At 39.6% G+C, this 24160-nt stretch overlaps 1 protein-coding gene across 1 annotated transcript in view; it reads right to left on the bottom strand.

Moving 5' to 3' along the window:
* Positions 1 to 24160, bottom strand: part of TTC6 (tetratricopeptide repeat domain 6) — a gene marked incomplete at both ends in the record, with an annotated part of 174830 nt that overhangs the window by 135442 nt on the left and 15228 nt on the right. The window contains 4 exons of the mRNA XM_080912417.1: positions 425 to 616; positions 4980 to 5107; positions 9782 to 9994; positions 11015 to 11122. Of these exons, the coding sequence (XP_080768543.1) occupies positions 425 to 616; positions 4980 to 5107; positions 9782 to 9994; positions 11015 to 11122 (641 nt within the window). The remainder of the gene's footprint in view (positions 1 to 424; positions 617 to 4979; positions 5108 to 9781; positions 9995 to 11014; positions 11123 to 24160) is intronic.

The raw sequence follows: 24160 nt of genomic DNA, 5'->3' as shown, positions 1-24160 counted from the left end.
TGGTAACTAGTAAAATTTCAATGCATGCTATCAAACCTTTAAACAAAAATCAAGTGCTGACAAAAATATATTCATATAGTTTTATGCCAAAATGCTTTTAAAAATCTGTACATGTATCTCTGTTATTTAAATAAAGTTGTAAGAAAAAAGAGAAGAGAAGAGAAGAAGAGGAAAGGAGAGGAGAGGAGAAGCAATCACATTCCTTATGATAAATTACTGCTATGAGTAAAGCTGCCTCTCAGTGTTCTGTGTTAAAAACTTAATTTCCAATGAAACAATTTTAAAGGCAGAGCCTAGAAGGGTAGAGGGCACTTTGTGACGGTTATGCCATAGATTAATTAAAAGGCTGTTTCTCTCCCATCTTCTCTCCCTGTCTCTGAATGTTTTTTGACAGTTTAAAACAAAATAACCAGAAAACTCTTACCTTTCTCTCTGTTCATCAATACAGTGATCACCTAGAAGAGATGACCCCAGTAGTCCAAGCACAGCTTTGTGGCCTTTCCTGTCGGGAGTGTGGTACACTCGGGAAGCCAGGCGCAGATTCATGGGCAACTCTATGGCTGGGACTGTGGTGCACAGGTCATGGAGACGAGGAAGGAGCCGAGGTTTCGGGATTCTGTAACGGGAAATAAAGTGAGCTTCTTCCATCGTTCTGAGTGTTAGATGAGAAATACATGGGTTCTGCCGACTCAGTGCTGGCTCTAAAAGGGACAGTGAGGTACAGGATCAGACAGAAGACAATAATGATGCTTTGTGACAAATTTAATATTGCAGCATAGGGAAATGCCCAGAGCTTCTATTTTATACCAAGCTGTGTGTCTTACATACGCCACACAATGAATAGCTCTAAAATAGACTCATCATTCCTCCATTCTTCTGTCCTCTCTTGAACTCTGTAACTCAGCCTAGAGTTTCTTCCTAGTAACAATGCCCACACTACAGAAACTCATCAGTACAACAGTGTCTTCAGGTGTTAACATCCCTTCCCACTCCTGAAATGCGCCTCTCTCCTGCCTGTGGGTGAGGGGAAGAGAAGTCAGGATGGTCTGCTTTATTGATGCTGTATGCCACCTGCCATCCAACCAACCTGCCATCCAACCCAGCACACACCTACTATGTGCCAGGCTGTGTAGTGCTGGGTGCTTTATACATTCTAATCTTCACAAAATAACTCTTCTCCAGTATATATATTATATATACACATATATAACACATTATATAATAATATAATATATACAATATATTATATATTACACACACACACATTCATAAAGATCACCCTTTCTTTGGGCCAGGCCTAGATTAACCAGGACATCGAATTAGCGGCTAATGGGTTCCAAACACAGTACTGCTGCCCATAAACACAATGCCTTTCCAATTGTTCCAGACAGAAGTCTTGAGAAGCGGTCTTCCTCTGATGCCACTCAACCTCAACACGCCACTGACTTGAATTGGCCTAGAACTTGCAGATCGCATTCTATAAGATCTTCAGGGCACGGCTGGCAGCGTCGATCCTTCTTGAAATCGCTCTCCCCCAATGAGACTGTTTTGGAGCAGCTCCTATCCCAGATTTTCATCTTTTAATGTTGTCTTAGTTTGAAGTCAATAGCTCCCTGATTGGGTGTGCCTTCCAGGTTCGAACTTCACTTTGAACATAGGTGAAATCCTCACTATGGGGATTTCTCTCTCTCTGCTAAATGCTCCCAAATCTTCTCCCATCATCACATAACAACAAACTGGATTCTTTATGCTCAAGATATAAACTATCTAGCATCTCTCTCCTTCACTTGCAAATCCAATGCAAAGCAGAGGTCGCAGAGGCCGCAGAGGTTGGTCCCTTCCCTGCCATCAGTACCTGCACACTGCAGACCCGGTCCCCTCACGGGCAAGGCTTCCTCTGGTGAGCTGAGCACTGTGCTGCCTTCTCCCGTCTGAAAAGTTTCATCTGCACATCCATCCTAGCCCTTTCCACTGCACAGTGGTTCTGTTGCTCACTGTACCTGCCTGATGTTCAGAACCCAAGGTAAGAGTGTAGTTCTGGGGCTGAACACTGAATGCATTTAAATACTTTTAGAATTCTCATTTGGCCATAGGTCTTGACTTATAAAGAGTAAATGCAACTAAAACAGCCTCTCACTTAGCAGATGTCAACTGTTTTCAACCTGAAGGGCAAGACACAAAGAGAGACTGCTGTCTAACCTGTTCATGTCTAAACATCCTTCCAATAATACCTGATGACAGACACCTCTAACATATCTCTTTCTCTCTCTGTTTCTCTATCTCTCTCTGTGTCCCTCCCTCCCTCCCTTGCCCCCCCCTCTCCTCCATTTTCTACCTTATTCTTCCCCTTTGATGGTGGGAGGGGGTGTTTATATTTTATAAATGTCTTTTTCTAATTTATGAGAACTAGTTTTTAAAAAATAAAATGAGATTCTCGGGCTGTAGAATTACTTTATTTTTATGGTTACTGAATTGCACTGCATGGCATTTTGCCTATTGGTAGGCATACTGTGCGCATTAGTCAGTCACGCACAAAGTAGCCTATGACTTTTCCAGAATAGCATAGAGTTCCTTAAGGACAAGGAGTAGCGAGTGTGAACACTGTGAGGGAGGGTCAGCAGCGCATCTAAAGGCAGTGAAGGGTCAGAGACAAGAAACCTCACTGGGAGCGTGAAAAGCAGTGACCAGGAAGGCTATAGGTTCCCTTACCTAGGAAACTGAGGGGAGGGAGAAGTGGAGAGGGGGCAGGAGAGGAGCAGGGAAAGGAACAAAGAGGTGGGTTCCCGTGTCAAGCCTACTTGAACCATCAGACTGCTTCAGACAGGTCCGGGCTGGTAGACTGTGCTTCAGATCATACAACTGATTGTTTTTCTGTAGAAGCACTGTAAGCATTCTGGATTCCTGTGCTTCCCTCAGACTAACAAAACAGGTTAGAAAATGATGCTGTCTTGGTGCACTGGGCCAAAGAGCAGTGTGCTGCGATAGGGAACTGTGTCCCAGGGCCAACACATACTTTGAAGCCCAGTCACTGGTGAGAAAAGATGGATTGGTTAAGGACAAAGGACCAGTGTACTAAAGGCTTCTGCATGGTTTTTCCAGGACTCGCTTTTATAAGTGACTTCCTTCAAAGCCCTATCTCTTTCCCCCTGCATTTCAGTTCTGTTTCTCTGTAATGGAAATTTCTAAAACTCAGCTTTCAGCAATTCAAATAACAAATACATATCAATGAGGTCTACAAATATTTTCGGCATTCTGGGAAAGCCTGTGTGTTTTTACAGCACACTCTCTTTAAGCAGGACTATTTGTCATCCTTTGAAACACTAAGACATAAAAGAAAAGACCTCGACTCTGTGTGTGGCCATGCCACTTTGCTTAATGCACTAAATGCAAGGATTTTTAGGGACAAAAAAAAAAAATCAAGAAGTTTCTGCTCCGTTGATAATCTGACAGTAACTATTTATTGAAGGTAAAATGCTTGCTGCCTGCTGTCACTGTTTGCTTTAATACATAATCTTGCTAACTCAATGAGCTTCGAGCAATGCAGATAAGCAACGGCATGCACGGGTCACTTAGATGCCAATTTCGATGTTTTATCAGCTTCAGAATTCCGTGCCCGTGGACTCACTTTCAACCACTAAACTGTGAGTGATGTCCATCTACAAAGTTTAAGCCGGCAGTTAAGGAAAAATTAAACAGGTTGTCTTCCATGTCTGGGCTTTCCTTGTATCCAAAGCAACTGTAAAAAGCCAATAATTAAAGTTTCTTTAAACCTCTATAAAGAGGTAAATGAAGGCTGATCTAGAATAAAGCAGCCCATAAAAAAGAGGAAAAGAAAATAGCCTTGAAAGGAAGAGAAAACAGAAAACCAGTTTCAACAAGGTTGAGCTGCAAAGGATAAAGTAGCATCTGAGCCACACTCACAGTACATTATTGAAACCTGTGCTTGTGTGACAGCTAAACTTCTGTTAGAAAACATTTTCATAAACTTTTAATCTTGTTCTACTTCGTTTGGACAACTTTTATCTCGTTGGTCTTCTGATTGTACATTTTTGTTTATGGTTGTACGTGTGTGTGTGTATGTGTGTGTGTGTGTGTGTGTGTGTTTATGTATATGTGTGTGTTTCTTCCTTTCTGTTTGTTTGGGACTTTGTTCCTCTGTTCATTTGTGTTTGAGAGAGAGAGAGAGAGAGAGAGAGAGAGAGAGAGAGGGAGGGAGAGAATATAAAGTTAGGTGGTGAGGAGGTAGGGAGGATCTGGGAGCCAGTTATAGAAGAGGAAGACATGATCAAAATATATAAAAATGTTTTTCTCAATAATAATATTAAAATAAACTTCAATAAGGTGCAGCCAGGGAAGAGGGAGGCACAAATGAACAGTGGAGAGAAACCTAAGCTATTACATTGACTGACTTGTGAGCACTTCTAGTTGGATTTTTATTTTATCATAGTAAAATTAATACAGTAAAAACAGGAAATCAAACCATAACCAAAGCAATGATCTCTAACAGGCTTTCTTTTTATTCCAAATATTGTTATAAAACTAGTCTTCAAAAACAGAAACAGAGAGTGTGAATGGAAATACGCCCATCCCACATTTAAAAAAAAAAAGTCACCACAAGCTTTTCTTCTGAGTTTTCACTTAGATCTCCACATGAGGTGCTTAGTTTTTCTTTTTAAAAAAAAAATGCAATGTTACATAAAACCACTGAAGGACTAATCTTTGCATAAGAGATTGTGTAGAAGGGTTGGAGAGACAGCTCAGTAGTTAACAGCACTGAACGCTCCTGTGAGGATTGGATTCCCAGACCCCACACCATCCTTAACTCTGGTTTCAAGAGTTCCAGTGCCCTCTTCTGGCCCCTCCAGACACCAGGCATGCATCTGGTGCTCATACATGCATTCAAGCAAACATTCACACATATAAGATAAAAGGAAATACTTAAAAAGAAAACAGAAAATATATAAATTTAAGGAAGTTACTTTTTAATTAGTTTTTTATCCTCCTGGAATCTTACAGGTCTTCTTGGCTTCAATGGCTTGATTGGTTTACTTCTATAGGTTCCCTTAACTTCCCTTCCTCTGATTTGCATGATTCCTGCTGGCTCCACCTTTGGAAACACACAAAGCATGCTGTTAAAAACAAGTTGGGACATGAGGAGTTAAACTTTTCTCTCATATTTCATGCTGTGGCTCTCATTTAAACTCCTGGTTTCTTTTGTATAGCAGAATATAAATACCAAAGGTAAGTTACTGTTTCTAAAACATTCCTAATTTTATGGACTTATATTGATGAAATTTTTTTTTTTTTAAGTTAGTATTTTATTTATAAGATGAGCCCTGGGTCTCAAGCATACTAATCACACACTCTACCATTAATCTACGCTCCAGCCCAATCTGCTCTCTTTTCGTTTGTATGAAATGTGTGCTGGTATGTATGTTCACACGTGTGCTTGTGTGCGTGTGGACATTCAAGGCTGGTGCTGACAAATCCTCCATCACTCCACCTTCCTCGCTGCGGATACCCACGGCTCACAGTTTCGGTTAGTCTTGCTAGCCAGCTTGTTCCAGAGGCACTCGGCGCTCTCTCTTCCACCTTCTGAGCCCCAAATGGGCTGAACCAGGAAGCCTGCATAGAACAGACCTACCTCCTCTGGTTACATGTTATAGTTGTGTGGCTTGGTGCTCTTGTGGGACTCTAACAGTGGAGGCTTGGGCTATCTCAGACTCTTTTAGGAACCCTTTCCTCCTACTAGGTTGCCTCATTCAGCTTCAGTCTGAAACTTGATGTGCCATGGTTAGTTTCTATACATGGGAGGCCTGCCCTTTTCTGAAAAAAGAGTGGATTAGGGGAGTGGGGGAGGGCTGAGGGGAAGTGGGGAAAGAGACTGGGGGGGGGAAGACGAAGGGGAAACAGCCTTTGGGATAATTTTTAAAAGAAGAAACAATGAATATATACACACATATAATATATTATATACATGTAAAATATGTGCATATATACATTTTTTAAAAGGAGGTTACCGTATCCACCTGACATTTTAATAGAATCTGCCCTGAGTTTCTGAAAGAGTTCTGACTATTGTAGTATAATGCTGAGCGATATTTATCAGATTGCACTCCTTAGAGTTGCACGTGTATTATATTTCTATTGCCTGGCACACCCAAATGCATTCTGTCTCACAAACAGTTGCCGCTTAATAATTGTATGTTGAAACTACTGTTTTCTTGGATCTCCTAGAAATGTGTCAGACTATATCGTTGTAATAATTTGCATGTAAAAGTTTTCTTCTGTGTTTGTTTTGAGACTAGATTTGAGGAAGAAAGCAGGAAGGCTTTCCCAGCCTAGGCAGAGGTATGGCTGGATAAGCAAAAGAAGGCCAGGTAGTGGGGGGTTATTACAGTTAGCTGCAGATTTAGGCTTAACTTAGTTAAAAAATAAATAAATAAATAAATAAATAAATAAATAAATAAATAAAACAGTTCCCTTTTAAACATGAAGCATTCTTTTCCCTCTTGCATACAAGAACAGAAAATATTCTTTTCATGCTCGCCATGAAAGAAGAGCACTCCATTCTCACCTGCAGTTCAGACCTGAACTCTGCCAGTCTTGGTCATCTGTCTGAATGAGGTCAGGGACCATGCATGTGGATATACAGGGTCGGCCATTTCCTCTGCTGAACACTCCCACTCACTCACATTTGATTTGTTTCTTTATTCCTGAGTCTTAATAACCTGCACTGTCCAGTCTAGATTCAAACCTCAGGAACTATCAGAGAATAGCTTGCTCCCTTCCGTTTGGCAGACAAATACTTGAATATATTTACTGCCTTGGGCTGGTTTCCCCCTCAGATGAACATCTCTGGTGCCTTCAACTCCACCTTGCATAGAATGGTTTTGAAGTGGTGTCCTTTGTCACCCTCCTTCTGTCTTGTCAGGGACCCTCCTGTGGTTGGATATTCAGATATGAACACAATATTTGACATGCGACATGACCAGATCAACGAAGTGAAAGATGATCCTCCTGCGATCCATCAACCAATGTGAACTACAACTGTATTTGTCTTCCTGATGACAAAATGACATTATAATTTAAAGCCCTGAGGTTGTTCACATTTGCTATTAAATCCTATCTCTTACGTGATTGGTAGACCCAAAGGCAAAACGTAACGGAGCTTTATGCCAATTAAATTTAATCTGAGCTCTAAGCAACAAAATTTTAGATGTTGTTTACAAATCCAAACAGCAAATCTTCCATATTCTCCACATTACTAAGGAATATGCTAAACCACACACAATCCTGTATCTCTCCACTAGAGACTTCCACACACTAATCATGTGCTATCGAGATGTGTAACTAACTACAAGTCTACCTAATAGTTGTAACACCATCTCTCCTGCAGCAACTGTCAGGAGGCATTTATAAGTGGACTGCTGAAATCCAGAACACAGTAATCCATAGTCACTAACCATACTATGACTTTTGTGTGTCCCACAGTAAATGCCATCTATATAGCATCTGTATAGCATCCCTGCAATAACAAGGTGACACTGCCATTATCCTCCCTTAACAACACAGGCATTAGCATGGCTGTCCTCTGAGAGACTCTACCAGTAGCTCACTGAGACAGATGCAGATGCTTACAGCCAACCACTGAATTGATCCTGGGGACCCTATGGGAGAGTTGGGGGAAGGATTAAAGGAGCTGAAGGGGATGATAACCCCATAGAAAGAACAACAGTATCAACTAACCCAGACACCTGGGGGCTTCCAGAGACTAAGTCACCAACCTTAAAACATATAGGGGCTGGTCTGATACTCCACCCCCACTGCCCATACGTAGCAAAGGACTGCCCTGTCTGACTCCAGTGGGAGAAGAAGTGCCTACTCTGATCCTGTAGAGACTTGATGCCCCAGAGAGAGATGCCAGTGAGGGGACATCTTCTCAGAAGCAAAGGGAAGAGGGAATGGGCTGAAGAACTCTGAGAAGGATGACCAGGATGGGGGGGGGCAATATTTGGGATGTAAATAAATAAAATAATTTAAAAGAACACAAGCACGCAGGCACAGTCTGGTAATTAGCCAAGCCCACGTGTCTAGTAATGAGAGGAAAGAAACTTGTTCACGAAAAATCTGAGCCCAGAGCCTTGAGATTATTTTTTTAATGACACTCCATAGTGAGCAACGTGCCTGGAATTTTTATGATAGTTTATCTAATATAATTCAAAGAGGAGAAACAAGGTTGGTCTTCCATGTTTGTCTGTAGGTGTCCACGCTTTAGAAAGAGTTGCCTCTTCCTGTTAGGAGGGTTGGGGCACAATCTAACACTGCCTGTTTGGAGGGTTGGGGCACAATATTTTTGATAAGTTGTTTAATTGTTCTAATGTTCCCGATACAGCAGAGAGGTTACAGAAATCCAAGCCTTCGCCCTGCCAGCCTGGGTGCTGGTAGCTGCTGGTCTCCCGCATTCCTACGCAGGCTCTGTCTTTGTCACTGAGCACTGACAGGCAGCTCTCTGCAGCTCAAACAGCACAGCAGGTGAAAAGCACCTACTTGAGCCAACCTGCTCCAGAATCAACTCTTAGGATCTCACAAATCTCAGGATTCAACCATTTTTTTAAAACCCAGCTCCTCACTCTAAAGATCACTTTCCTTGTCGGGTTTTTAAAGTGAAGGGTGGGTTCATCAGCTTCCTCTTCTCTGCCATATGTCTGTTAAAAAACAGACAAACAAACACCCACAACCCTTCCTTCAAAACTAAGCATCTCTGGCATCTGCTGTCTTCGCATTATTCAGCCATGATGACAGGTGGTCTTTCTCCCCATCCCCACCTCTACCTTTGCGCCAAAATAACATTAAACATCACAATCGTTGTTCTTAACACTGCAAGGGGGTGGATGCCTGCATCTCAGCTCTCTGGGAGTAACTTTCAAGGGTCACAAGCCATGGTCCTAGATAAAGTGACATGCACTTCATCTTTCCTGTGCTTTCAGGACTCTGGAGACCAGGAATCGGTCATGATTGTGCACTTGGAATTGGCGTATCAACCTTTTTTTCTGATGTTGGTAATGACTTAGCTCAGAATACTAGTAACCCTTGCAAAGAACTTGTAAATGAAGAACGGCCAATAAGGCAGAAATTGCACACACTGTGTCTGGAGTTCTCCCAGCATGTGTCTGAGCAGCTAATGTCCTGTTCTTTTATCTAGATGAGTTTATCAGCTACGTCAAAAAGTTGCCCTGTCTTGGTTTACTGGAGCACACTGTTCCTCCTTTCTGCACCACCAACACTACAAAGAAAGCATTTGGCCTATGTATAGGGTCAAAGGTCATGGATAATAACTGACATTGGGATGATCCAAGCAAACAAGCATAGAGTTCTGACAAGCACTGGCACAAAAGGGAAGAACTCCAGAGCTGAAATAGATCTAAGCAGAAGCAAATGCACACCACAGTCATCCAGACCTAATCTGGGGGCTACACATCCTAACTCCCTTCAGACACCACGTAGAAAACTTGTAGTCAGTTTCTGAAGAGCCAGCATGCCCTCTTACCTAGAAAACTCTGTCCTTCATCCCAAGAAATAAAAAAAAATAAATGAAAAGCCTTCAAAATGAAACCTCTTTTTCTGCGCTTCTGATGCCCCTTGTAAGGCTTGTGCCCCTCAACCACACACACCAGGCTTTGCTCTTTCCTCGCCTGGGAACCTCTTTATATTTGCACATCCCCAGTTCTCACAATTCTAAGTGTTCCCCACACAAATAGTAGTGTTTTGTCTTGCTTACTGTTAAAGTTGGCCGCCTGGTTGGTTTTACATCACTGATAGGAAGCTCACTCTCCAGAGGTTTACCGGAGTCCTCAGGTAGCACAGTGTCTAAGGTTTCCTGAGATTTAAAAGTTGAGTGATCTTCCTCTACAGTTCCCCATTCCAAAGCTTCCTCCTGGTCCATCTGAATAATGTTTGACACAGTCTCGGAAGGCTCTTCATAAATACTCGGCTGGAGAAAAATGAAAGTAGAAAATGTTCATCTTATTGGTCCTTCCAAAGCCTTCAGTTCCACAGCATGTTCTACCCAGCCACAGAAGGGATGGGTAGATGTGTCTGAAAGTCAGCTGATCTGGTAAGTGTTTCTTTCTACAGATTCCAAAGCAAAAGTTCAAGTTGACTTTATAAGATATCTGAAAGCCAGAAAATTATTTTTCCCTGGCCTACATCACCAAACCCTAAGGGGGAAAAAAAAAATCACATGGACACATTTTAACAGTCAATAAAAAAAGAAGGAAAAAGAAAAAAGATTACTTGGGATTAGAAACAGAAGGTTGCAAACATTTTCTAAATGCTATCCTAAAATAAAATATGTTCTCTCTCTCTCTCTCTCTCTCTCTATATATATATATATATATATATGTGTGTGTGTGTGTGTGTGTGTGTGTGTGTGTGTGTGTGTGTGTGTATACACAAATATGGGGGTCATATTTTCAAAACTCCCAAGTAAAGCAATTGTTTATCATGTCTTTTTATGTAAATGTGGATATACCTTTAATTCATTCACTTTAAGTGGAGACACTTCCCATCATCAGAGAAGATGTTATGGACTGCTCCAAATACCTTTGTCAGTTTCCCTTTGGTGGAAAATGAGAACCTTTGCTTCTGAAACATTCTGTTACCCGCGGTCCAGACTGCACTTTTAGCAATTCTTCTAGCTAAATGTATATGAAAATGATGGTTGCTTAGAGGCTAATAACTTTTAGTTTTATCTCAAGCTACTTTCGATATTAAGCATCTGTAACTCAGAAGAGGCATTCATTATCTTTCTCCATGGAAAGGGAGTTTGGTCTCACTCAGAACAGTTTCTGAGAGCCAAGGGAGCCAGATGCCCATGCAGCTTTGGGTTAGATGCTTAAACATACTTCAAAGCAAGTTAGAGGAAACCATGTTTAATCCTCTGCAAATGTTTAGTCAACAAAAGACACACTACTTCTTTAATTCAGAAAAAGATTTATACTAGAGATGTTACCACAAGTGGCTTAATACTTGACTGAAATGTTTTCTCTTCTGGCAACTCTGGTACTTCAATTTGTGCCTGGGATGGTGTGAAGTACATTCGTTCCATCAAAGAAATATCCTGAAGACAAAAGAAAACAGAGAATGTCAACTTATAAAACCATCAAATGCATTCCTTATCCAATATACCAGTCTTAGTCAATTAGAATAGTAAAAGCAAATGCATAAGAGAACTATAAAATATTCAGTAACATTCAATAAATGAGAAAAATATTTTTAAAAACATGAAAATATGTTTGTGTAGATGGGCATGGTAGCACATATTCTTAATCCCAGCACCCAGGTAACACAGGCAGGCAGATCTCTGAGTTGGAGATCAGCCTGATCTACATAGTGAGTTCCAGGCCATACAGGGCTAAACAGTGAAACCCTATCACACACACACACAGACACACACACACACACACACACACACACACTCAAGTTTATTCTATTTGAGGACTTTTAAATTGTTAACATTTATAAATAGATGATCAAATTTAATAAGACAATTATGTAATATTATATCTGCTACATATAAAACATTACCATTTAATCAGGTTCTGTAGAGCATTGTGCAAGAAACTAAAATCAGATATAAAATTCAATCCAAGCAAAAATAAAAATGAATACAAATACATTTTGGTAACCACTGACTGGCATTTCCAGTGTTGCTTTCATCATTACTGATGCTTGTTACAATGACCAGCATGCTACTTAGCTGTAGTCATACAAAGACACTAAAGTGAAGGACAATAAACCAGGAATCAAGAGACCTCGGTACTGTGTAAACTGTAAGTCCCCACATCTGACATCACCAGGCAAATGAGTCTGTTTGCTTTTGCCTCCGTTTTATCGCCCAGGCACTCAACTGTATGGCTTTTCAAGGCCCCTTTCTCCTCTGGCTTGTTTAGTAATGTCAACAGCAAATCTAAAACTTCTAGACACAAAACACTCAGGAAATCTTGACACTATGAAAAGACTAAACTTATGAATGATGGAGATAGAGGAAGAAGAAGCCTAGTCAAAGGAACAAAACATATTTTTTAAAAACTCACAGAAGAAAACTTCCTCATTCTAAATAAGCAGGTACCTATGAAGGTATAAGAATTTTGCAGCATACCAAATAGACTGAATCAGAAAAGAAATTCCCCAGGACACCTAATAATCAAAATACTGAGTATAAAAACAAAACAACAACAACAACAACAAAAAAAAGCCCAGGTTAACTATCAATCACAATCAACCAAAAGAGGCACTGCATGATGAAAAGAAACTAATCAATTCCTATCTACCAATACAGCCCTTAAAAAGGTACTAAAAGGAAAACTTCTATCTGAAGAGGTCAATCACACTCAAGAAGACACGATGAATAACTAATCTAAGAATAATGAATAAAAAGTGGGCACCAACCATAGCAACAAAATAGCAGGAATCAAATCAATAAATACTGCTCATTGACAATTATCAGTGCTAATGCTTTCAGGTACTCTATATAAGACACAAACTAACAGACTGGGTTGGAAAAGAGAATGCTTCTTTCTTTTTTTTTTAACAACTTTATTTTAAAGAACAAAGATAAATGTACAGATTTTAAGCATTTTTTGCATAAAAGTATATAATACATTTTTGTCAGTACTTGTTTTTTTTTAAAGGTTTGATAGTGTGATCAAGATCCCACCAGTTACAATGAGCAAAAAGTACATGTAAAACAAGATGAGAATGCTTCTTTCTGCTGCATCCAAAATACACCCCCTCACTATCGAGAAGAGATATTACCTTTAGGAAAAGGAGAAAGGCGTTGCAAGCAAATGTGCCCAAGAAGCAGGCGGGTTTAGCAACTTCAGTCTCTGACAAAGTTGAATTCAAATCAAAGCTAATCCAAAGAGATATGAAAAGATACTACATACTCATCAAAAAAAAAAAAAAAAAAAAAATCACCCAGAGGATGTTGCAATTGCAGTTCCTCGGGAAACTAGAAATAGATCCACCTCAAGATCTTCCATCAGTTGATAAATGGGTAATGAAAATGTGGTACTTTCACACACAATAGAGTATTGCTCAGAAACTCATGAAATTCACAGATAAATGGATAGCACTAGAAAAAAATTCATCTTGGATGAGGTAATTCAGACCCAACAAAACAAACAGTGTATATTTTCTCTTATATGCAAACATTAATTCTTACATTTTCAAAATGTGTACTACAATCTGAATGACCATAGAAGTTAGGTGCCAGGAAAGGAACTAGGGGCAGGAAAGGTTTTCCTCAAGGAAGGGGATGGAATTCAGTAATATGAAGCCAGGCAATGTTGGTATATGCCTTTACTCCCAGCACTTGGGAGCCAGAAGCAGGTGCATCTTTGTGAGTTCAAGGCCAGCCTGGTCTACAGAGTGAGTTTCAGGACAGTCATGGCTCCACAGAATGTCTTGGGGAAAAAAAGCAGAAAATGAAAAAAAAAACAAATAGAATATAGTACTACGGAGAGACAAAGAAAGCAGAGTAAGAGGGTTACAAGTGGAGTGGAACGGGGCAGGAAGGGTGAGGGAGGGAGTGATGGGAAGGAAAAACTAACACTAAAGGCCATTTGAAAAGCAATAAGGAAGCCTAGCATTGTGGAAGCGTCCTCAAATCTGTACATGCATGAAAGGAATCTAAGTGGAATCACCAAACAATAGAGGACACAATGTCCCAACTAGACATCTTATACCACCAAGCAAAATCCCAATGCCTGAAATGAGTTACATCTTGCTCAGTCATTGGCCAAAGAGGGCCCATTGAAACTTCCACACTTCACAGACTGTTGCCAAGGCTACTGGTCGCTCTCCACAACTGGATGGTAAGGCCCTATATTTATTTAATTAAGATGATGCTTACTTACATCATCAAACAGAGAAGTCAAGCTAGTGCCTAACTGGCTGACTGTACTGGGAGGTACTTTTCACACTACCCAAAGAGAAAGTGATCGTCAGTATCACCCAGATGCAAATGTCACCTACAACAGTAAACTGTCTGCAAGATTCATTGGTACAATGGTGGCACCCATCTTACTGGAGAAACCATTTACTCTTTGATGGGATTTATGACCCACTCCATGAGATGCATCTTTATTTGTGGAGAGCATCCTGACAGTGCTGATGTGGCCAAACCCTGAGATAAGAGAGGTCATGGGCCTATGAGAAAACCTACTACAATTGTTCTGCTACAGGAACATGGCAATGATTGACTCCTGGTGGTATACTCTGGACCAGTGTCTTTACTTGACTGGGATCAGAGACGACCCTTCTTGCAGTGCATAGGAATTAACAGGGACTCACAAACGGGCGATGTGGAGAGTGAGAGAGATTTTGGAGTACTCGGCCCTAAATGGAACTTATTCATCAAGCCTCTGGAGCCTCGGAGTTCAGAGATCTATGTGGGAGAGGAAGCAGAAAGATTTTTAAGACCAGAGATGATGGATAAGTCCAAGAAAACAGTGCCATCCAGACACAACAGGACAGATGTGCATTTGAACCTGTGGAGACTGTGGCAGCGTGAACAAGACCTGCAAGGGTTTAGGCCAGACAGCATCTGAGCCCTAAGGAGAGGAAGTTGACATAGGATCCCACCCACCCCTAACCAAGAAGTTATCTGAAATGTATACTCAATAGCAAAGGAAAATCAGGTTCCAACAGAGTCTTACTGAGTCTATCAACCACGCACGCTTCATGGTCCATGGCCTGGAGAAACAGAACAATACCTAGTGAACTCAGCAGCATTGCTACATTTTCTTTTGTTCCACCATATTTTGGTCTTATTGGACTTTTGATTGCTTATTTTGATTTTTGGTTTTTGTGGTTTTGTGGGACTTTTTGTGCTTCTTTTTTACTTTTTTTTGTTTTTGTTTGTCCATTTGTTTTTAAAAAAAGAAAAAGATAAATGAAGCTGTGTGGGTAGGAGGGTAGGAGAAATTAGGAGAGGGGAAAACATGATCAATGTATGAAGATAAGTTTTTCAGTTAAACGAAAAGAAGTTAAAATGCAATGGGAATTCCCACAGCTTTAAGAAGCACATTCTAGCTGTATAGATATGCATGAGATATGCAGGCATTATACATGGTTAATTTTGCCGTGTTTTTATTCTCAAGTTCCTTACAGTAAAGTTTAAATTCACAAAAAAAAAAAAAAAAACTTCTAATTGAAAGATGCCAGATATCCCAAGTGATATATTGTATGGTTCTATTTTCTTTTAGAATAAATAAATCCACAGAGACAGAAGGCCAACAAGGGGCAGCTGGGAGATGGGGGAAAACAGAAAGATAGGGAATGACCATTGATGCAAAATGACTTCTGGGTGATGAAATGGTTTGAAAATGGTTTCACACATAAATGAAATGTTCAACACTTTGTTTCTTAACTTCTAGATTTGGTTTGTTTTTGCTAACACAATAAAAATCACTATAATAATATAATGTTCATTGATAAAAGGAATGTGGATTTGTTTTTAATCTAATAAACCCTGAGCAGTTCATTCCCACTCAATATTTTGAAGACATGTATTATAAAGAGCAATGATTTTGCTGGGCATGGTTAGTACATGACTTAATCTTAGCACTTGGGAGGCAGACAGACAACCCACTGTGGTTTCTCAACCAGCCTTATCTACATGGAGAGTTCAAGGCTAAGGCACGACTACATAGTAAGATCCTGTCTGAATAAACAAACAAACAAGCAATGTATTAACCACAATAGTTTTGTTGGTAGTAGATGAAAAGTTTAGAGAAAAAAAGACACAAATGGAAGTTAATGAGCATGTTTCATGCAACACTGAGAAATACATAACTGTGCAAGGCTGTATGAGTCTGTAATCCCTGATACTGGAGAGTCTGATGGAGGAGGCCTTTCTGGGCTACAGAGTGAGCTCAAGACCAGTATGTGCAATTTATTAAGAGCCTGTCTCAAATCCAAAGGTGGAGAGGGTATTAGAAATAGAAGTCAGTGTGTCAAACACTTGTCTAGCATGCCCAAGATGCACCTGGTCCTAGGATCAAGCTCCAGAAAAAAAAAATAAGAGAGAAAGAATGAACATACAAATATATTGGTTTTTAAGCCATAGCAAACCCCTAAGCCCAGCCCTCACAGGAATGATGAAGCAGGAGCATCACAAATCCAAGGCCAACCTAGGGCTACACTGCAAGTTTGAAAGACAGCCTGGACTCCATAGAGAGATCCCATCTCAAAAAAGTCATTAATCTGGAAGTCAAATACATTATAGTCTCAGGTGAGCAATCACACATGGAAGGAAGTATATGGTGAAGTAAGTGCTGAGCATACGAGCTCTGTTTGGGGTTTTAAATATTTCCTTAGCCAAGCAATAACTGAACTCTCCAAAGCCCAGTGTTATAACAAAGGGATAACACTGATACATCCCTCATGTTTATGGGAGATGGAGACAACAAACACACACAGGAAATGCCGGAGAGCTACCAGACATTACTACTTGCACTAAAAAGTCAAAGTAAGATGTTCATGTCACTATCAACACTCTGTTTTATATAAAAATTTTAAATGTAAAACGACCCAATTATGTACGTATAAAAAAAAAGGATTAACCACATGTCAGAGGCCATAATTATAACCCAGACACAAAAAAATAATCTATAAAAAAAATTAGGTTAGGAATTAAATGAATCCTGACAAGCCAAATGTGTCCCTTTAGACAATGAGAAAAAGCAACAAAAATTATAAGCTATTGAAATGGTGCTTTGAGGCAGCGACGAAGCCTTTTTAACTACCACTTGCAAAAAAAAGAAAGAAAGAAAGAAAGAAAGAAAGAAAATAAGAAGGAAGGAAGAAAGAAAGAGAGAGAGAGAGGAGAGAGAGAGAGAGAGAGAGAGAGAGAGAGAGAGAGAGAGAGAGAGAGAGAGAGAGAGAGAGAGAGAGAGAGAGAGAGAGAGAGAGAGAGAAAACTGTCTGGAATCAAAATATATAGAATTTTATATGCTCATGAGAAAAATCAAAAGGAAATCATAAAAAGTACACTGAGCATTCTGTTTAACCTACACGAACTTTATATCATCTCTGAGTCACTGACTGTAACTAACCAGAAGAATGTTTCCATATCTACAAGGTTTGGAAATGCATTGAACACACTGAACACACTTTAAAATTCTGTCAGTACCTGACAACCTGTGACGCTGAGAGTGGGCGAGCTTCACAGTCCTCACTACGGTTTTCATTTGCTTCACCAAAAAGGTGCTGCCTACACTGTCTAACACTGCAGACGCAAGTGTCAGAGCCAGAAGGCACTTGAAAGATCGGCACTGTCAGAAGAAAGCTGAAACGTCACAGGCAGTGACACCTGCCGGGGCTGCCATGTCTTCGGAGTAAATCAAGCACACACACAGGGCCTTCCAGGTAATCAGGCGCAGGCAGATGGCCCAGTAACACAGCAGCAACAATCCTCCGGCCTTTGAGGCTAGCTCTGTACTTTTCAGTCGTCAGCGAGAGGTGTAGGAAAACAGTAAAACCCATACACATACTCCATGCCATGAAATCCACCACCCCAGATGACAGCGTCAACATGAGCCAAGTGTATGTTTCTGACCCAGGCCTTCCCACAATCTCATCAGTACTTCCCCAGAGGACACCACCTTCAGTTAAACTACCCTCAAGTTCAAGTTTCAGGAAAGGAGGAAAAGACATGTAATGACCCTAAATAGGGACTTGTCCACACAGGTTTGAAAATACCCTGATTTGCGTCACAGTCTCTTGCTTCCTGCAGGTACAAAAGTGATGCTTGGCAGTTTTCCTGACTTTTACTTTTTTTTTCTCTCAGTTAAATATTATATACGATTATTGTGGATGATATTACCCTAAATTCAATAGACCTGCCAGTACTGAAAAATTTAATTTCAAATAAAACAGAAACTGAGTGGTGTTATATAAATGTAAAAATCTAAATGGCTACAGTAGCTGTCTATAATAGATGGAATATCTCTTTGATAAGTACCCGTTACTACAGAATTATATATACTCCGTGTTTAGAAAAAGCAAACTATTGTCTGTTTCTTTTTAATGAAACAGATTGTTTAAAACAGAAAATCTGAAACAAATATGTCCTAAGTAGCTTAAACTGTCAGTTTGACACAGCCTAGAGTCACCTGAACAATCTCAACTGAGAGATTCCCCAGATCAGACTGTCCTATAACCATGTCTATGGGAGTTTGTCTTGACTGTTAATTGATATGGGAGAGTCCATTAAACTATGGGTGGCACCATTCCCTAGGCAGAAAAGCCTAGGCTGCTTAAGACAGTTAACTCCACATGAGCTTGCCAGCTAACCAGCAAGCAACATTCTACCATGATTCCTGCTTGAGTTCTTGAACTCTCCCAATAATAGACTATAACCTATGAGTTGAAATCAAACCTTGCCTGGCCTACATTGCTTTGGATTATGGTATTTGTCAATGAAAGTAGAAAAAGAAATAATCAGGAAAAAATTGAAGAATATGACAGTGCCTGAGGCTGGGCAAAGCTCCATTCTTCACTCACTTTCATCAGCATGAAAAAACACAACCCAACATCTGGCTTTCTCTTTCAGAAACCTATAAAGAAACTTGACTCAAAAATAAAAGAAATCATAATAATATTAAAACTGCTAAAAAAAATGAGAATGACAAAGACAAGCTTTCCTGGAAACAATAACAAAACAATTTATTACATAAATATTCAATACTACAATTAATAAATACTACTTATGTGAAAGCAAATTGCTGTAGCATTGACCTTAAGTACTTTTGATCTTAAGACTTTGCAGGGGTGAAGAATCCTATAGAAAATACTAGGTAAAAAAAAAATCTGCTTGGGCTAGAGAGACAGCTCAGCAGTTAAGAGCACTGACTGCTCTTCCAGAGGTCCTGAGTTCAATTCCCAGCAACCCCATGGTGGCCCACAGCCATCTGTAATGAGATCCGATGCCCTCTTCTGGTGTGTCTGAACACATCTACAGTGTACACATATCCATAAAGTAATTTTTTTATCTGCTTAAAGAAAAATAAAATGTAGAGAGAACCTTGAGCAAATGTTCCTGGCTTCCTCGGGTAGGTCCCAGCATTTGTTATGGCAGCGTGACGTTCCTTTCGCATTATGCCTCAGGTATTCAGGGAATGATGTCCTGTTAGCTCTGTGAGCAGGCTGCTGCGGCACTCCAGTTAGGAATGCAGGACAAGTACAAGACAGAGGGCAAGGCTCCTCCCCTGAGAAGAGGCAGTCAGGCTAGAGATGGAAATACCAGACGAGAGGTAGTTTCCAGACTGCACAACAAGTGTTTTTAATCAAGCCTAGGTATTACGAACAAGCTCCAAGTTCAATTGTCATGCAAGTCCAATTTACATACACATATGAGGATGAGACCGTAAATAGCAGAGAATGTACCTGCTCCAGTTGTGCCGAGGGAAAATTAACTTGGGGATGAGTTGGGTTCTTGGAGTGGGAGAGAAGGCAGAGAAAAGTGGAGCATGGCTGATGTTCCATACCTTAATATAGTACATGTGGAAGTACTTGTGTGTCTAAATTCTGAAAACTCGGGTACCTCTTGCTTGTCTAGTCAACAGTACTCTACAAAAGTGAAGGTTTTCCAGACAGAGTTGTGGCTTAGGAATTGCCTGTGATGTGTGAGGCCCCAGGTCCTATCCCCACCCCAGGACTGCCAACACCCTGTCTCAAGATAAATAGATAATTTTGTGGGATAACACCCTCGACACTTGTCCCCAGTAGCATAGAACAGCAGCAGCAGTGGTGACGGATAAAGATATCAAGATGTGTAGATGACCAGTCATGGTTTGACTGACACCTCAGTCATTTCCAGAATGTGATAGCTTAAATTATTCAACACATTGCCTTTTCAGTTTCTTTCCTTCCATAGTTAAATGGTTTTTTGCACATAGTAGCCTTTGGGTGGTAGTACAGTGTTCTAGCTCAGTGTAGTGACAGGGAAGGTGAAAACATGTCTTCTATCTTTTAATAAAAAAAAATTTAAAAAGCAATTCTGAAAATTTGAATGAAACATGAAGAACCTAACCAGTGTATAACTAAACAGCTGTGATACTACCTGTAGATCTTATCCCAAAGGCTTATGGGAGCTCTCATGCAATGTGGTCCCCAAGAACACTCGGCTCCTGAGGAGGCCCCTCCTAAGTAAGCAAGCTGACTGTGTGATCTGTGAGATACATTGGAAACGGAACGTGCTACACCGTAAAACTCAAGGCAACTTCTACCTTTCTCTCTTACATCCCTCGTTCTTGGGAGAGCCATCAGGGCATTACAAAGCCCTGTGGTGAGGAACCGCAACAAATTTCTGTCCTGTGATTTAGATATCCTGGGAGCAGATCCTTCCATTTTAGTAAAGCTGTTGAATAACAAGGGCAGCAGACAAGACTTAGACCCAATCCATCAGAAATATGCGGCCACAACCATCAAGCTTCCAGACTCGAGACCCACAAAACCTACGTGAAATAATACTTGTCCCATTTTTTTAAGGTGTCTAAGCTTTGTGACACTTATTTCATAGGAACATTAGGAAGAAAAAAAAGAAATATTGGGAAGAAATAGAAAGAGGGAGAAGAAGTTGTGGTCAACATGTATTATATAAAAGAAGAATAAATTAAATATATATACATATATATTGCTTAGAAACATCATTAAAAAGTGAAGTAGTTGGTGACAGAATCTTTAGATAAAACAACTATGTGTGTTGACAGTGTACATTTGGCACTATTTCACATACCCTTTGTCCTACAAAATCATCTCTACTTCTTGAAGTCTTTCTGTCATCCCTGCTGTTGTTTGGTGTTACAGGGGACAGTAAGTGCTAGGCTGGCTTTTTTTATAAGTGACTTAGACCCAAAGATCCCGAAATCATATCATTTAATATCTCATTATTCGTCAATATCTTTTGGTAACAATCCTTGCAGGACTTCCAAAGCATTTGTAAAATCTTCAGAATTCAAGATTTCCTAGAAATAAGACATCCCTATGCCAAGATCATGGTTCTTGGCCTTGTTAAACAAAGCCAATGAAAACAAAACTCTTATTCTCTTACACAGCTCATGCATGAGATTTTCTGCAATGTATGGATCTTTTTTAGTTAATATACAGACTAATTAAAATCTATGAAGTTAATGATCAGCCCTAACCTTTCCTTTCTGCATACTAAGTTGCATGTTCTCTGAACATTTGTCTTACACAGTTGAAAAAATAAATGATAAATTTTGAATAGAATTTATTAAAAGCATTCTCTTGGGCTTCCTAATACTGAATAACATAAATAAGTGCTCCAAACACAATATTCAAAGCTCCAAAAGCAAGCACATTTTTGTTTACTTCATTCAACAAATATTTATTTATAAAGTAACTACTAAGTCCAAGGAATTATATGACATGATTTGAAGCATAAGAAGGCAAAAGAAAAATAATCTTGCTCCCACATTTTATGGTCTTCAAATACAAATTGAATGTTTTAATCCTTATAATAACAGAAAAAAATAGACTCAACCCTGATCACTTAGGTAGTCACTATCAAAACAAACATATATGTTAGTGGTTAGATAAATAATAATAATATGCTACCAAAAGAATTGTTGCCCAAATGGGACCTGTGGAAAGCCTGTTGATGTGCTAGATTTCCTTTAGAAGCAATAAGATAAACTTTAAAGTCACCAAGACTCTAAAATATTCTTGTTTTGCACAGCTTTTTTGAAAAGTAATTAATTTCAATTAAAAGAATGTGTTTTCACTGGTCTTCCAAATAGACACAGAGCTAACAATGTACCAATTTTGAGCCTTTTCTTCTTACAACTTTATTTAAAAAGAAAGAGATACATGTACAGATTTTTTAAAACATTTTGGCATAAAACTATATGAACATATTTTTGTCAGTACTTGATTCTTTTAGAGGTTTGATAGCATGCATTGAAATCTTACTAGTTACCATAAGCATAAAGTTCATGTAGAACAGAACGTAACATGGAAACAGTCAGGGTTTTCTTGGTGTGTATAGATTAAACATAATGATTTTTGAATACCAAAAATTGCCACAAGGCTATCTTCTTAGTGCTTAAATTATTAATGATTTAAGGTCCACATGTACTCACACTCTGAGAGGGTGCTATACACTTTTTTTTTTCTAAGAAGGACTGAGGCTTCCATTTTTTGGCCTTTGTTTATTTTTTCTATTTGTTTGTTTTGTTTTGGTTTGGTTTTGGTTTTGTTTTGTTTTTTGTTTTTTGAGCTTTGTATAGTCTGTGACTTATTTCTTGGGTATTCAGAGCTTTCTAGGGTTAGTATCCAATTATCAGTGACTTCATATTATGTCTGTTCTTTTGTGAGTGGGTTACCTCACTCAGAATGACATTCTCTAGATGCATCCATTTTCCTAGGAATTTCATAAAGTCGTTGTTTCTAATAGCTGAGTAGTACTCCATTGTGTAAATATACCACACCAATTCTGAGTTTTAAGATCAAGCCAGCTTATATGTCATCATTGCAAATGCCTTTTGAAATTATAGGTTTTGGGAGAAAAACATATATTAATGTTCCTAGTCATATGTTGGTCCCAGGGGAATATATTACAAACCTGATCCAGCCATAATAGAGTCAGTCAGTTAACTGATTCACTATATACAAATAAGACAAATACGCAAAAGAGGCAAGAGCAGGCATGTCTAAATTAGCTAATACCATGTATTATGTTTAGCTTGAATTAACAACTTCACACAGTAGAGTCATTTGGGAAAAGAGTCTCAATGAGGGATAGTCTAATTGGGTTGGCCTTGGGGGGACCCACCATGAATTGTTTTAATTGTGTTAACTGATGTGGTAGGACCCATTCCAGTGTGGGTGGCACCATTCCCTAGGAAAGGGGTTCTGAACTATCTGAGAGTAATCAAGTACAAGAAAAGGAAGCAAGTATATTCATTCATCTCTGCTATTTTTAAGTTCTTGCCTTGACTCACCCACAATGACGAACTGTAACTAGAATTGTAAATTAAAACAAATCCCTTTCTCCGCTAAGGCACTTTTTGTTAGGGTATTTCATCATCAGCAGTAGCAGAAGCAATAGAACTAGGATACCAGTCAATCTACTGATGTGAGAAATGCTGTTTAAAGCCATTGGGCTTTGGGAGTGCTTTTGTTATAGAGCATTAGCTGGCTTATATAACTACTGCAGGAAGACAAAAGGTGAGATAATAAAATAACACTGACAAAATCAAATTATGAGGGTCATTCTCTACTCTGTGATAACTGTGGTTTGGATGTAAATGCTATCCTGTATCAGTAGAGATCCAATCTCTTGTGAAAAGCAAATTAATAAGTGTCTGGTAAAACGAAAATAGTTTTACTAGGGGTAAGGCATAGGATGTAGGCAAACGCTGACAGCACAAGTAAGAGAAATGAGGACTCAAAGAGTGTTCCTTGCAGTCTCTATTCTTCATTATTTGAGGGTTACCTTAAAGAGAAATATTTAATAAAAATAAATTTCAAGTTTTTAAATATAAGGGAGGCTCCATCTTCAATAAACTGGAATTTAGGGGTGGCGAGAAATGTCTGGAAAAAGCCAATGAGACAGAACTCTCTAAATCTTATTTTCAGGAGGATTGAAAGTCACTTGGTTAACAGTCCAGGGAATGAAGAGTTAGTCACAATGAGAGAGCCTCACAAGAAAGCCTGGGTCATAGCAAGGGGACAGTGAAACAGCTCTTCAGCAGTTGCTCCTAAGTCCCTCTTCTCACAGCATTTCTACTTAGCATTTATGAAATGTGCTTCTAGACCAACCACACTAATTATTCACAGACTTCAGTAAGCTGGTTCACTCTGGGGTCTCAGAAACCCGAGGAGCCAGCGGCAGATGCCGGAAGGAAGCATCTCCCCTTAGGATCGATCCTCATTTCTTGCCTCTTAAGTCTCACTTATCACCAGTGTTTAAATCTGCTGCTCACATAGTTTTGGGAAACGCACTGTCGTATGTTAAATACTATAATCTCATCTCTGCCACATCTCCCCGGTATCCACTCATTTCTCAGGGTATTACCCTTAATCAAACCTGATCAATATACACATAGACACAAACAGAGACATGCAG

This window comes from Micromys minutus, assembly GCF_963924665.1.
Source record: "Micromys minutus genome assembly, chromosome: 1".
Lineage (NCBI taxonomy): Eukaryota > Metazoa > Chordata > Mammalia > Rodentia > Muridae > Micromys > Micromys minutus.
Note: the sequence above shows the minus strand (reverse complement) of the source record. Positions and strands in the feature narration are given on the sequence as shown.